Source organism: Montipora capricornis, chromosome 10, assembly GCF_036669925.1.
Source record: "Montipora capricornis isolate CH-2021 chromosome 10, ASM3666992v2, whole genome shotgun sequence".
Taxonomy (NCBI): domain Eukaryota; kingdom Metazoa; phylum Cnidaria; class Anthozoa; order Scleractinia; family Acroporidae; genus Montipora; species Montipora capricornis.
Window position 1 is genome coordinate 27,498,073 of NC_090892.1, and position 15,000 is coordinate 27,513,072.

General features: G+C 42.0%; 1 protein-coding gene and 1 long non-coding RNA gene across 2 annotated transcripts in view; one reads left to right on the forward strand and one right to left on the reverse strand.

The window, feature by feature from the left end:
• LOC138021403 (uncharacterized) overlaps positions 1-15,000 on the reverse strand; it is a 36,429-nt gene that overhangs the window by 10,700 nt on the left and 10,729 nt on the right. The gene's annotated exons all lie outside the window — the stretch shown is intronic.
• On the forward strand, positions 13,026-14,354 carry LOC138018744 (uncharacterized protein F54H12.2-like). Its single transcript, XM_068865431.1, has one exon. It carries the CDS (start codon positions 13,026-13,028, stop codon positions 14,352-14,354), a length of 1,329 nt encoding a protein of 442 aa, XP_068721532.1.

The following is a 15,000-nucleotide window of genomic DNA, read 5'->3' on the forward strand; positions in this document are numbered from 1 at the left end:
GGAAGTCAATCAAGAAAGTTTAAACAAATCAGACTGATTTAACGCAAAACCTAATTTAGCTCTTTATCAGTGTTAAATTCTCAAGATATGGTCAGTCAGTTCATGGAGCAGCGATCACTGTAGGGATGTCTTCATCTCTGACAATCTGAATGCTCACTCCACTGTCAAACTGTCCTGTTCTCGCATTAGTTGCGTGTTCGTCACGCACATTGATTTCAAGAGGATAGAGCTTCTGAATTGAACGTTTTAGGCGAGTCTTGCAGAGAGAATTATCTACTGTCACCACTTCTGCTGCGCGCACAACGTTGTCTTGTCCCTGTAACAGTTTCTCTACTTTCCCCATTCTCCACTGTTGTCTGGGTGTCTTGTCACATAGATGTGCACAACGTCTCCTACTTGAATTGTTCTCCTTGGTTCACCTCCCTTGAGTTTCTGGTACTCCCGGATCCCTGTAAGATATTCTTTCTTCCATCGATTTCTGAAATGGTCGAGAAGACCGTCTAAATATCTCTCTCGTCTGGGCAACTTGTTTACAGGTACTGTGATGGCAGGAGATTAATCTACAAGTCGACGACCAATTACAAGATGAGAAGGCGTAAGTGGAGTTTCTGTTAGCTCATCGTAGACATAGGTCAAGGGCCTAGAGTTCAAAACGCCTTCAGTTTCGATCAACACTGACTCTAACTCTTCATAACTCAACTTCCTATTTCCGAGCACTTTCTTGAGACACCTTTTCACCAGTTTCACAAAGATTTCGAAGAATCCGCCCCACCAGCTGCTGTCTGTGGGTACATTGAATTTCCAGTCAATGTTCCGATCAAGAGTAAACTTCTTAACCTTTGCATCTCGGAAAGTTCTCCCGTTGTATGAAATGAACAGGGTCGGTAGTCCTCTTCTACCGAAGATCGCTTTAGCACTCTTAAGAACGAATTGGTGGAGAGGTCTGGCGTACGTTCAAGATGCAAAGCGGCTCTTGTACTAGCACATGTAGACAGATCAATGTAACACTTGTGCATTTCTCCCTTGGAAAAGTATATATTCTTCACGTACAAGGGTCCGGCAAAGTCCACACCTACTTTAGAGAAAGCCATTTCCTCTGAAACTCCAAATACAGGTAGTGGTGGAGTAGGTGGTGAGCTGTAGGCTCTTCCTTGTAATTTCTTGCACGTAACACACTTGGAAAGTACATCCTTAACAGCTGTTCTTCCTTTGATGATCCAGAATTGTGATCGGATTTCAGTAAGAGTTTCTACAACTCCATTGTGATTCACGTTTTCGTGGGATTGCATGATCACAAGCTTAGTGAAATAATAATTATAATAATAATAATAATAATATTAATAATAATAATAATACTTATATTAATACTCAAAAGCGCATTACAATATTATTATTAAACTAAATTTAAAGTCACTCAGTAAAATTACAATATTTACAGTACAAAACTTTCCAGAGTAATAAGTAAAATATAGAATTCTTGAGAATCACAATCTTAAATTAAATGAATAAATAATCTAACTAAAAGCCTTTTTAAATAAATATGTTTTAACAGAGCTTTGTAGATAACAGAATGGGATGTTTTTTTTTGAGTACTGAAGTGAAGAGTTCTGGATTCTTCCCTTGCATCGCAGAAGTCCATTGGCATCCTTAAAGACTCCTAACTGGTCCCAAGTCGAACTTAATTTCTCCTTTTCTTCAAGTTTGGCTTGAAAGTCTTTGTACCAGAGATTCGTAGCAATAATCTGATCCTCCATACTGATGTCATTTGTTTCTATCTTCCTCTTGAGCCTCTCGATGAATTTCAGCACAAGAGCGGTTACTAAATCTTTCTGGACAGATGACTTCTAAAATGTTCTGAAAGCACTGCACGGATATTGTCATAACATTTGAAATTTCAGGTTTCCTTCTTCTGGGACTGTACTCTTACCGATTGGATCATCAGGTAGGTTTGGCCACTGAACTTCTCCTTCTTTAAGAAATGGAGCGCCCTTCCAACATAGATCATGTGGGCGAGAAAAGTACATAGACCCTCGCGACGCTATGTCAGCAGGATTGGACTCAGACGGGCAATATCTCCAGTGATCCTTACTCCACAGACGTCGAATCTTCTGAACTGTACAAACAGCTTGAATTGTTTAAACTCTCTATTGATCCACCACCACACGATCTGAGAGTCAGTCCAATTGAGAACAGCGTCTATCTTCATAGTGCAGGTCAATGCCTCATGCACGGCTTTCATCAAATTCGCAAGTGTCAAGGCGGTCATCAACTCCAGTCGAGGGATTGATTCACCGATCAAGGGAGCAACTCTTATTTTGGAGGCTAGAAGGCGAACAGAACTGGTTCCAGAGGTTGTCAACCTGATGTAGACATTTGCTCCATACGCACACTTGCTAGCATCTGCGAACCCATGCAGTTGAATAGACGTGATGTCTTCGACTTGAACATCACCCAGAATGCAACGAGGCACTGCAATGCTTGAGACTTCCCCCATGTCTTGTAGTAACTCCTTCCAGCGCGAAACGAGACCTTCCGGCAAAGCTTCATCCCAACCAAGTCTTAAATGACAAATTTCTTGGAACATGCACTTTAAGGGTAAGATAACTGGTGACAGCAAGCCTAATGGATCATAGAATCGAGCAGTACTGCTCAATAATGTCCGCTTAGTGAAAGTTCCCTCTAAGGCTAGTCTAGAAAAGGTAGCAAGATCCGATCCCATTGAACTCTCATTCAACGGTTTCTTCGCTCACAGTGTTATTTGAATTTGACACTGTCCAATCTTCCTCAATGTTAGGTTCGGTCAATGTAGGAGTAGCCTTACAAGACAGCTCCGGTTCCCAAGACAAAGAGTCTTCTGCTCTTTTGATCATTTCAGTTAACTCTTCACTGTTCGATGCCCACTTTCTCATTTTAAAGCCTCTTTCTCTGAACAGCAAATTCAGTTTGTGGTAAAGTTCAAAACACTTCATTACCGAGTTCTCTCCAGATAGATGCAAAGTCATCAACATACGAAGATCTTACAACAGCAGCTACAAATTCAGGATCAGTGTTCTCATACCTTACCAGTGGTTCCTCAATGTTACATTCAAAATAAATGGGGAGCAAACTAGACCAAAAACAGGATGAGTGAATCTCATAATGTCCGCTTAGTGAAAGTTCCCTCTAAGGCTAGTCTAGAAAAGGTAGCAAGATCAAACTCGAAATTATCTTCCATCCGATCCCATTGAACTCTCATTCAACGGTTTCTTCGCTCACAGTGTTATTTGAATTTGACACTGTCCAATCTTCCTCAATGTTAGGTTCGGTCAATGTAGGAGTAGCCTTACAAGACAGCTCCGGTTCCCAAGACAAAGAGTCTTCTGCTCTTTTGATCATTTCAGTTAACTCTTCACTGTTCGATGCCCACTTTCTCATTTTAAAGCCTCTTTCTCTGAACAGCAAATTCAGTTTGTGGTAAAGTTCAAAACACTTCATTACCGAGTTCTCTCCAGATAGATGCAAAGTCATCAACATACGAAGATCTTACAACAGCAGCTACAAATTCAGGATCAATGTTGTCATACCTTGCTAAGTGGTTCCTCAATGTTACATTCAAAATATATGGGGAGCAAACTAGACCAAAAACAAGACGAGTGAATCTCAGTGTGGTCACTTCTGGATTCGAGGAGTTGATGTCATCTACCCATAGGAACCTTAACAAGTTTCTCTCTGCTGGCTTGACTTCAATGTTCAAGAATGCTTTTTCTAAATCACCAATCAAAACCACTTTATCGAGACCAAATCTTAGCAAGACATCTGGTAGGAGACAGTCATTCAAACTTGGCTCATTGCGGGATTTAGTGCTGGCGTCATAAACCACATGAAGTGAAATCATGACTTTTGTCAATCAATTCAACAAAACCAGCATTTAATTGTTCCTTGATGACACTGTCATATTGTTGGAGCAATTCTGGCTTGGACCTTAAATCTTTGCAATGAAGAAACAAGGCGATTCTGTGCCAACAAGTAATTGTCTGGAATAATTGGGTGTTCAGTCCTGAAGGGAAAAGACACTTCATAACGGGTTCCATTGAACTTCACTTTGGTAAGATAGTCTTCAAGAAAATCTCCCTCTCTCTCCTTTACTCCAAGATTGTCATAGTCCCAAAATTTACTTAGCTCCTCTTTCAGTAAGAAATCATCTGAAAGTAAGTTCTCTTCAATGACTGTGTATTCGCACTTGCCACATTCACAGGACCACTCAATACATATCCTAATCTTGAGCAAGTTGCCACTAGTCCATGGAGCTCCCCCCTTACCAACGTGATTCTGAACCACAGACCAGTAATGATCTGCTCCAATCATGACATCAATTTCCAGATCCTCTTCACCTCGTGAGTGATCAGCCAGAGGCAAGCCTTGCAGATGTGGGTAACACTGCTGTGCAATTTCAATGGTCTGGTTTGTGATAGGACCACAGATCAACTCAACGTCATAGGCATGAATGAACACTGTCAAATTGTCTTGACATTTCAATGCAAACTGAACGATGCTACATTGTTTCAATGAGGGTTCATTGTTTCCAAAAGTTTGTATTAGAACTGTATCGTTTCCAATTGGTGGTAAGCTCAATTTGCTCCTTAACCGTGCGCTTATATAAGACTTTTGGGAACATGAATCAAAAAGAATGAAGGGGTAGTTTCTAAAGAAACTGTGATGCTGCGTCGGTGGGGAAGTAGTATACAAAAATTGGTTTTATCAACGGAGTTGATAATGTAAATTGGCCACCGCACAGAGATTCTAAAAGCTGACGTTTCGAGCGTTAGCCTTTCGTCAGAGTGAATCCATTCGCTCTGACGAAGGGCTAACGCTCGAAACGTCAGCTTTTAGAATCTCTATACGGTGGCCACTTTACAGTATCAACTCCGTTGATAAAACCAAATTTTTGTATGAATAAAAAAGGAACCTCACATTGCAAGAGCTGCCTCCTTGAGGACTTCCGGCGTTAGCTCTGGCAGTTTGTAACAAGAAGCACTTGTTATAACGTCTTGAGTAAGATACGAGTTTGTACTTACAGCTTGTTCTCGATTGCTGTCTCTAGCCCTTCTGGTCGTGATTGGATACTCGGATAGTGTTGAACGCTGCACAAAGCCGCGTGATTTTTCCCACTACAACGATGACACCTTGTTTGACAATCTCGACTCACATGACCGCTCCTCAGACAACCAAAACATTTTCCGTTTTCACGTAGAATTTTCTTTCTGGATTCTGGATCGGTAACAACAGAACATTTGATAGTTGAATGAGGTCCATTGCAGAAAGTGCACCATTTATCCTTATATAGCGGTAGTCTTTCGTTATTTGCAAACAGGGTTGACGATATGGGGGGTCTCTTGTTTTCACCTGTTTTCACCTTGTTTTCTTTTAACTTTGTTTGCTCGGTTACCGTTCCCAAAGCACATCTTTCTCGAATTCGCAATTCTTCTGTGAAAGACTTGATGATTGTATCAAGGTCCCAATCTTCTGATGTGCCGCGACTCAGGATGAGGCGTAACTCTTGTGGGATCTTTCCCATAATTACAGGTGACAAAAATGTCTCAGGTGTCATATGTCTCAGTCGAAATACCGATTCCTTTTAGACTTCTAACTGCCGTCTCAGTTCGATCCAAAAGCTGGCGCAATTGCTTTACGTCGCTCCCGTCGCTTACTTTTGGAAGCTGCATGAGCAATTCGATGTGTTATTTCCGAAGCGCTTGTCTAGAAGTTGGACAACGTGGTTGTAATTCGAGCTTGTCAATGCTAAACCAGAAATTGTCTCGGCTGCAGAACCTTCAACGAGCCACTTCAGATACTGGAATCTTTCCACGTCGCTTAAGGTGGTGTTTTTGGGAATGGCCGATTCAAACGATTCCCAGAAGGGATGCCAGTTGATTGGGTCGCCTGAAAATTTCCTCAATTCCAGTTTGGGCAACTTTGCGTGGGTCGGAATTGTTGACGCGTTTGATTGTGTTCCCGCCTGAATACTTGAGTTAGAGTTTTGCGAACCCAATGTCGTTCCTTGTCTATCCTGACCCTTTCCAGTATTTTCCTCAGCTTCTATTGCTGTTTCTAGGTCGACTATGCAGGCTTGAATAGCGCTGGCAAAGTTACAGCTATTGCTCACGTCTTCTTTTATTTTCGTTTCGTCTACCAAATCGATAATTTCACTGTCCAATATTTTGAGCTCCGACAATTTATCCAGAAGGGTACATCGCAAGGATTTGAGCTTCTTCAAAACGGTAGGATCTCCCCGTTCATCAATTTGTTCCTTTGCCCCGAGGATTGTTTTCCTAACAAATGCGCGATGACTTTCGCGGACCATGGATTTCTTCTTCAGCCGTTTCTTAGGTTCCGACGACTCGGACATGTTTACACGAGGTTAATTCACTTTTTCACTCTTTCAATCCTTCACTCCCGGGTCTCGGCACCAAATGTTTTAATGATCCAAACTCTTTAATGATAGATGACTTCCTTTTAGAATACAATTCCTGGTAGAGACAATTTCGTAAGATTCCGAGACAACAATACTGCTGATACACAAGATGCGACTCCGCCGAAAAACGAGTTAATGTAATTCCGAAAAACGTCTCACCACTCTCCACATGTCTCCCGTCAAAATGTCAATCAAACTAAATAGTTTCCAGTTTCAACATGAGGTACAAAACTAGCACTTCACATTACACTCTAATCTGGTAAGACTGTTCAAATACAAGTGCTTCAAGGCCAACGTTTGCAAAAACGTAATCCTTCCTTGTACTTGTACATGTTCATTGCCGTGACTTTAACATCTTCAGTTCCCACGGCCTTCTCCCGTCTGAAAGCATGCATCGATAAAAATTAAGGTGTTTAGTCTGATCAAGCCTCGACGGTCGACAGTCGGTCAACGTATCGGTCGACAGTCGATCAACGGTCGGAAAATAGGCGGTCAATGAATCGGTCAAGATTTATGTCGGCCAATAAGGGCTTTTAGTTCACCGATACTTCAACGATAACTCGCCGACAATTCGCCAACACTTCGCTGCTAATTCACCGAGTATCGGTCGACTGTCGGAAGAAAGAAACGCTGGGCCGAGTTTTCTGCGATTGATCCCGTTTAAAACCTAAAAACTAGACGACGAGTGCTGATACATTTTGAAGCTGAAAAAAGAGATTGTCCCTCGCGTAAACCATGTCCCTAGTTCCAAGTGCTCTTCGGTTTGCATAGAGTAATCGTGCCACACAGTAAAATCCTCCCTCCCCCCCCCCCCCCCCACCTCCCTCTTAGCATGATAGCAATAACTGATGTCGTCATCGCAACAGGACTCGTCTGCCTAATTAACACACTTGACCGATTTCCGACACATGACTGATATTAGTAGTTGTTTGCGCTCATTCAGACCGGATTTGACAGGTAGTCATCAAATGACGTCATCAATCAAAAGACAAAAGAAGGGGGCGTGCATAAATTAGGGGCATGTTGGGGCATGACGCAATGTGTCGGTTTTAACCCTAACACGTGAAAGAAGGGGGCGTGCATAATTTAGGGGCAAGTTGGGGCATGACGCAATGTCGGTTGTAACCTAACCCTAGCACGTGAAACAACACACCGTTGACGTCAGTATACATTAACTTTCTGGGCTTGGGGTCACGTACCTAGAAAGTGAAGTGAGAACCCTATTGTTTTGAAGCGAGTCAAACAGAATTTTAAAACACATACACAAAAGGCTTTACACGCCTGGACAAGTCCGCAAACGCTTTGTTCTTTTTTAAACTAAATTTGCATAGAGGCGATCGAAGCGTGAAGAAGGAAGAATATAGAAGAAAAAAAGTTGTTTTGTGTGGAAAAGAGGAGCATTCTCAACTCTTTCACGCTTTTAAAACAAACGTGAACTCCGTTGTTACAACCTTTTTTAAGGAAAGTTTTTCAACCTCGCGCTTGAATGAAACACGGGTAAATGCAATCTTTTTTATGTAAGAATACACAAAGACATCCTTCAGTGCACAGACACAAAGAAAGCCTACTCAACAGAACTGAATAAAGCCTTTTCTGAAAACGCTTGAAAAAAACCTTTGGATTTTGAGAGGCGTTTTATACTGTGGTATGGTGAAGCGGGAGTTGGTTTCATATCGTATTTCAAAATACTTTTCACAATATTTGACGCAGTGAGCAAACAACAATATACATTTCAAACGCTTTATTAAAAGATACTCTAGTGACAAGTTGATATAAAATGATTGTTCTTCGACTATTTGACTATCGTAACCTTAAAACAAACATGTTGCGTTGCGCTTAAATAAATACTGTGACTCTGATAATGCAGTTCTGTTCAGACGTACAGAATATGAAACATTCGAGACCGGACTAACTCGAACGATTTTATTTGCAGAATGCTATCGTTAAGTCAATAAAAACACACCAACAAACATTTCAAACGTTTTACTGAATTAACAGAGAACGCTTATCACAAATGTGATATTTGCGAGAGATAGTTCTCTTTAAACAAACCTTAATCCGAAAAAGGTTGTTTTGAAAACGCACTCTATGTACAACAAAGATTACAGTTGTTAAGTCAATAAATACACACCAACAAACATTTCAAGCGTTTTACTGAATTAACAGAGAACGCTTATCACAATGTGATATTTGTGAGAGTAGTTCTCTTTGTAATTCACTTGCATTCGCTGCATCATGATTGTTCTATTATGCATGCACTGTTTCAACGCTTTTTGAGCGAAAATAAATCACACACGCGCAAATGAGAGAAGAAAAAAAATGTTGTAATTCACTTGCATTCGCTGCATCATTAGTGTTCTATTATGCATGCACTATTTCAACGCGTTTAGAGCAACAATAAATAACACACGCGTAAATGAGAGATGAAAAAAATGTGATTCACTTGCATTCGCTGCATCATTATTGTTCTATTATTAATGCACTGTTTCAACGCTTTTAGAGCGAAAATAAATCACACACATTATTCACTTGAGTTCGCTGCTTAACAGAGAACGCTTATCACAATGTTATATTTGCGAGAGATAGATTTTCTTTAATCAAATCTTAATCCAAAAAATAAAGTAAATAAAAAGTTCTTTTGAAAGCGCACCCTATGTACAATAAAGATGCACATGTACCGGTCAAGCAATATTATGCATGCACTGTTTCAATGTTTTTAGAGCGAAAATAAATCACACACGCACAAGTGTTAACCATGTTAGTGAGTGACTGAATTCACAAAAAGTGCTATAAAGGAATACGTGCAGTGCCCGTTTTTCAGTAGACTCGTTAACATGGATAGAGTGTACTTTGTCTTGGTTCGGGTTTGCGCTCGGAGTTGTTTTGCAGGACACATCTTTCACAGCACACCTCGCGAGCAATGGTTAGAACTTGTAAAGGAGTTACATCCAATGAACCCCGGTCGCTTGTTGAGTTTTTATTACTACATGGACCAATGCAACGCTACATTTACCGAACAATATACATTCCACAAAGTCTTATGTGTCACGTACTCGATACATTATCCTTCTTTCTGGTGGATGGTTTGGCAAATTGTTATAAAAAGTATGGGAATGAAGAAGATCTAATCATTTGTTTAACACCATGGGTAGTGCTGCAAGCCGCGTGTGTGGAAGCTCATCGCCTACAGTTTCTTTAAGTGACATATGTCAGAGAATGCGATGTTTAGTTGCGTGTTGCGGTAGCGAGGTTCACATCGAATTGAAAGATGTCACCGACAATCACGAAGAAGAAAATGCAAAAGAAGAAGAAACAGAAAACGCGGACCCTAAATCAGACGAACCAACTATTACAGAAACTGTATTATGAAGTGGATCGACCATCCGCTTTAGGGGGAGTCGACAAACTGTATCGTGCGGCGCGTCGGTATGGTTTGAAACGCACGCAAATACTCGATTGGCTCCGCAAACAACCTGGCTATACCCTACACAAACCTGCAAGAAAACACTTTCGTCGTAACCGAGTAATTGTGTTTGATATAGATTCGCAATGGCAGGCGGACTTGGTTGATTTGCAACATTTGAGTCGGTGGAATCAAGGATACAAGTATTTACTGACTTGTATCGATGTCCTTTCCAAATACGCGTGGGTGGTGCCCTTGAAATCGAAAACGGGAGCCTCTTTGGTGGTGGCATTTGAAAGCATTTTCCAGGAAGGTCGCAAACCTGAGAAGTTACAAACAGATGCCGGAACCGAATTTAAGAACAAAACGTTTCAAACCTTTCTCAAAAAGGAGAATGTACATCATTTTGTAACCTACAACGAAACCAAGGCCCAAGTGGTTGAAAGATTCAACCGCACTTTGAAGCAACTTATGTGGCGTATGTTCACTACCAGCAGCTCGTACCATTATTTGGACCAACTGGGAGATTTAGTCAATGGGAATTACAATCAAAGCGTGCACCGTAGCATCAAAATGAGACCAGCGGATGTCAACGAGAATAACGCATCAGAGGTCTGGAACAATTTGTATAGAAATCTGTTCAAAAAGCCGACAAAGTATAAATTCAAAGTGGGAGATCAAGTCAAGATCAGTAAGCATAAACGCATCTTTGAAAAAGGTTACTTACCATCCTGGACGGAGGAAACTTTCACTGTTGCTCAGAGACTTCCGCGCGACCCACCCGTGTATCGCCTAAAGGAAGCAGACGGTGACTGGATTCAAGGCACTTTTTACGAATTTGAGTTACAGAAAGTGATAGAAACGGAAAAACACCTGTTTCGTATTGAAACAATTTTAAAACGCAGGGGACGAGGAGCGAATAAGGAGGTGTTGGTACATTGGAAAGGTTGGCCAAAGAAATACGACAGCTGGATTCCGCATAACCAGTTGGTCGCTTTACAACAAACATGATTCAAGATAGCGACTTTTACGTGACACTTCCCAGTAATGCAAGCAGTAATTTATTTCTAAACAATTCCAAGTCCTCCTTTCGCGTAGCGCTACCTCGACAAATCTATCTGAAAGATGAAGAAGATTGGGAAGTAGGATTGCATCATATCGTGTATCCGCTCTCAATGTTTGACATTACAAATGACTGCAAACATTCTCACATCATGCTGGATCGTCGAGGTGACTCCACACCGTTTGTATTACCCGAGGGCAAGTATTATACAGCCTTAGATGTGACAGAAGGAATGTTACAATGCCTGAACATCGCTGACCCACCATCTAAGATTGAAATCACAGTGGACGACGAATGGAATGTAACGTTAAACTCGCAAACTGAAGGACTTCTGATCACATTGTCTACAGCTCGCGCGTTGGGATGGATAACCGAAAACAACACTCTTACACCCAGCGTTCGTTTGGATGCTGCACTCACCTTAGAAAGAAAACATGGTCATGATTGGTTCATCTTACCAGCTGGCACATCCATCACATATCCTGGTATTTACATCTTTCCTCCTTCGCTGTCGCTTTGCTCGTGTAAGCAGAGACTGGTTCAAGTTTAAACCAATCTCGTGGAACCGTGGCAGGTGGGTGACAAGCGCTTACCTCTCCTACATGAGATGCTACCCCTGGGCAGTTTTCGAGAAACACTCCTTGAAGAAAGAGAACATATTGTGTACCTACCTTTGCGGACAAAGATATTTCAGACCATTGAAATATATTTAACGAGTGGATACGGTCAAACGCCAGCATTTTTAGACGGTATCGTCAGCGTCGTTTTACATTTCCGCCGTCGATCAACATGACCAACAGTTTTTACATGGTGCTGACCAGTGATGCAAGTCTGACTCAGTATCCAGAAAACAAGGCGGCCGATTTTAAGATGCAGCTACCAAGTCAACTACACCTAAGTGAAGACTGGGAGGTGGCCATGACACGCATCATTTACCCTTACACCTGGCAAAACGTAGGTGAGAATCAATTGTCCTACACTTTGCTTTGTAAGACTGGCCTTGAACCCTGGAAATTGAACATCCCTGTACCAAGAAGCGTTTAGCGTACGGTCAAAGATGTAATTCACAGTATGACAAAGGGACTACACAATCGTTTGACGGACATTTATTTGAAGAGTAACAGAACCATTACGAATCTGAGGGGAAATGAGTGTTTTTACGTTTACGAGAAAGTATAAGATTACTTTGAGTTGAAGTTACCAGCCGGTTGGTTACCAGCCGGTTGGTACTTAAACCATCAGTATAATATTCCTCAGCTGTACCAAATCGGAGGCCTTGTCCAACAGAATGATGATCACAGCGTCCTTCTTGCGAGGACAGCGACAACACTTGTCAGAAAAGACGAATTGGTATGGGGATTGCTCTCGAGAAACGCTTTTCAAACCATCTACGTGTATTCCGATTTAATCGAGTCTCAAGTAGTGGGAGATGCTCAAGCCAACTTACTTCGGATGCTTGTTCCTCGTGGTCAGCCGGGGAACATGATCACAGAAGAGGTCAAGGTGCCCTCCTACCATAGACTCCGTACAACTGTGTTTTCATCCGTGGCGATCAATATAAGGGGAGACACAGGTCAATTGATACCATTTGCTTCTGGAGCCGTACGCGTGACCCTGCATTTTCGGCGTCGTGATATTCTATAACAATATGTTATTACCTATGAACCACCGATATTACTCATATGGACAACATGTTGTACCCTATATGCAGCACGGTAAAGAAGGAGACATTAGTGTCTACGGAGGAACACATACTTATGGTCAAGGGGGCAACGGCTTAGAATGTTTCGGTCCTTGTTCCGTTCAGCAACTCCCTTTCTCAAAACAACAACAAAAAAGGTGGGAAAACGAATGCTCGATACTGGATTGGAAACGGGAATGCAACTTGTCCAAGACGTGATCAATGGTCAACCTTTAAAGAAAGCTGCCAAGACAAGAGCGAAAGCTGCTGGAAAAAATTTACTCACAGGGGTCATTGATGACATTACACAGCAAGGTCGCGGAAAAGGAGTATATAAGCGCGCGGATACGTCAAAGCGGCGCAGTGAAGGACAGACCAAGAAAAGGAGAACACCTTGTTCAACGTTCAAGACTATTTTTGATTAAAGATGGCATCAGCTCACCCTCTCTCAGCCCCTGGTGCGAATTCAAGTTTACAATTGTTTGATGTACCTGTGACAGATGTATCGATTGTTAGCAGCAAATGGATCGATTACGAACCGGTTCAAACGGGAACTAATCCCATCGAGTTTGTCATCAAACCGTTAGCTGACTACATTGACATTAACAAGACAGAGCTGCAATTGGTAGTAAAGATTACCAAACAAGATGGATCGCCCACAGGGGATGGTAAGAAGTACACTCTGGTCAACAACGCCCTTCATTCCATCATCAAACAGTTTACCATCAAGATCAACGAAACGCTGGTAACAGAGCAGTCAGACACTCAAGCATACAATGCTTACATCAAGACCTTATTGAACTTTACGGAACAGGCCAAGAAATCGTACTTAACCAAAGCTCTGTATTACAAAGACACTGCTGGACACATGAATGAAGTAGATAATACAGCAGAAAGTACTGAGGGTCTGAATAGAAGAGCCACATTTACTAACAACGGCGCAGAAGTTGGGTTGGTCGGAGTACCTCTTTGTGACGTGTTTAATATTGACAAGTTGTTGCTTGACGGTTTGGAGATCAAAGTCAAAGTGGATCTGAACAACGATGCTTTTGTTCTCATGGCTGGGGAGACTCCAAACAACTGCAAACTAAAGATCATGTCTAGTACGCTTCGCATACGCACAGTGCGTGTTGCAGACAGTGTGAAACTAGAACATGTACAGATCATGCAAGGTCACAAAGGGAGCGCACCGCTACCAGCCATCTATACCCTAACCAGAACCCCTACGCAGGCAAGGATCATCCCTCAAGGAGTCTTAAATCACACTGAGACAGATTTATTCCACGGTTTCATTCCTCAGTGCATCATTTTTGGGCTCGTGCGAAACGATGCCTTCAACGGAAACCTCGCAAGAAATCCTTTCAACTTTGAGCTGTTTCACCTGCAAGACATTCGGCTGACTGTGAATGGAGAAGAAATGCCTTATTTTGCGCTGGATCTGACGGGTGGAAAAAAGATCGATGGCTACAACACGCTGTTTTCAGGAAGTGGAGACATGAATTGTGGGCACGGGCTTGACATTGATAGAGTGGATTGGGAGAACGGATACGGTTTGTTCCGTTTTGATTTGACACCGGCAGGAAGCGGACATCCCGATCATCTGATACCTCATCGAACGGGTAACGTGAACCTGTACCTGAAATTTGGAACTCAGACGAACTCAGTTCTGAATTTAATTGTGTACGCAGAATTTCAGAATCAGTTGGAAATTGATCGCAATCGTCGCGTGGTCTACGATTTGTCACAAGGCTCTTAGTTCATCGTCATGCATACAACCCAAGAACTATGGCAAGCCTGTCTTTCTGACCCTGTGTTAGCACCTCTGATGCAAGGCGTATTTCCAAGGGATAGGCTACCTGTCATCAACACCTACCCAGCCGGACTCATCGCGAATACGGACCCTCATGACCAACCTGGGACACATTGGGTGGCTATGTACTTTGAATCGCCTCGTGAAAGTGAATTCTTTGACAGCTACGGATTTCCTCCTGAAACTTACAACATGGATACCTACATTCTACGGGAAGTTACCTATTATAACGACAAACCACTGCAAGGACTGAACTCGGATGTTTGTGGAGATTATTGTTTGTTTTATCTCATTCGGCGAGCACGGAATGTTGATATGAACACTGTTCAAGCTAAATTTAAACGATATGATTCTCAGTGGAACGATGCACAAGTTGAACGGAGTGTACACGCTTATTTTAATTCAGTCATTTATCCTAAAGTTAATGATTGCTTTCAACAAGGTTGTAAGTCATTTCGCTGTGTCCATAAGCAATAAAATCACGTTGAAAAGTAAAAAAAAATGTTGCTGTTTTTGTGTGTATTTGCTAGTAAAAGGGGTGGGAATTCTATCTCGTGTACACAAATCGTTGAAGCTTCGTCTCGTGAACATG